Here is a 1139-nt window from a genome sequence, read left to right as displayed (position 1 = left end):
GTCAGTGAGACAGAGTATTACAGGTGAAAATGGACAGTAGATGCTCTGAGGGAACTGAATGATCCCAAGAGAATTTCGTTCTAGTCATACCTCAAACAAAAATGATTCCTGAATGGAGTTTCAAAACTTAAAAAGAATTCAAAATTCAAAGCGTTCATTGGAAGTGTTTCAGTCTCTCATTTTTAAGACACTTGAGTCTTAAAACCTGTTCTGCATGTGACAGATGTGATGGGAATTTGGTAAGGCGTTGAAGACCAAATCTGGAAAGGAATTTAGGTCGATTTCCTAAATCTTGTAAGAGCTGAGCTGCTAAATATCTTAACAATGCTTGTCTTGAAGCAGTATAGTAAAAATGACATATGGAAATAAATGGAAAAAAACCCCTAGTGTATGTGTTTAATGCAGAGTTTAGATAATACAGAATTAATGCATGGCATATATTAAGCTGAGGGATACATTTCATTAATTATCTGCTTGGTTAATATGCATTTTCAGAATAAAAAACTTAATTGTAAAATAGATAAAGTTAGTTAGCACAAGGGGATCAACTTAAAGTGGAATGGGTTGCCCTAGCACATGTATTACCTAGCTTTTTTCGGTTAGCTTTCTAACTGCAACCTTCTTTTAATGAGATTTTAAATGCAATTTCGCTATGGATAATAGGTATGACAGTGTAGGTATTCAGAAAGCCCAGAGACTGAAAAGAATATAGTGTCATGTAACCCTTTTCTTTGGTCATGATGAATTTTCTTTGTTACAGTTTTACTAGCACTTTTTTCTGTCTAGTGCAAATAAATCAAGAAACAGGTATCATGTTGTGTGTGTAAATATCACTGGCTGTTCTTCAAATGGTTGAAATTGCTTTTTGCTGTTCCATTGTTTTAATAAATCATTCTTTTTAAGTACTGAGCACATTTCTTTTGCAGTCTTCACAAAATTGTTTTTTTTTTTTTTCCCCTCTGTTTCAGCTGTCATTTGGATGTTGATATGTAAAGCAAAATGGCAAAAATCAACACCCAGCACTCCTACCCTGGTACGCACAGACTGTCTGTCAGAACTACTGATGAAGATATTGAAAGGATTGAAAATGGCTGTATCAGGTAATATATTCCTTTCTCTGAGGAGAACAGATTGCTGCA

At 34.6% G+C, this 1139-nt stretch overlaps 1 protein-coding gene across 2 annotated transcripts in view; it reads left to right on the top strand.

Annotated features, from left to right (window-relative positions):
• Nucleotides 1-967: 967 nt before the first annotated feature.
• CNGA3 (cyclic nucleotide gated channel alpha 3) overlaps nucleotides 968-1139 on the top strand; it is a 23033-nt gene continuing 22861 nt past the window's right edge. Inside the window, exon 1 of one of the 2 annotated variants that reach the window (XM_009699845.1) lies at nucleotides 968-1100. In XM_009699845.1, the coding sequence (XP_009698147.1) occupies nucleotides 1000-1100 (101 nt within the window). In that variant the 5' untranslated portion in view covers nucleotides 968-999. The remainder of the gene's footprint in view (nucleotides 1101-1139) is intronic. The other variant, XM_009699846.1, reaches the window with a different exon arrangement.

The sequence above is a fragment of the Cariama cristata genome, unplaced genomic scaffold (assembly GCF_000690535.1).
Source record: "Cariama cristata isolate BGI_N322 unplaced genomic scaffold, ASM69053v1 scaffold1025, whole genome shotgun sequence".
NCBI classification, from domain to species: Eukaryota; Metazoa; Chordata; class Aves; order Cariamiformes; family Cariamidae; genus Cariama; species Cariama cristata.
Note: the sequence above shows the minus strand (reverse complement) of the source record. Positions and strands in the feature narration are given on the sequence as shown.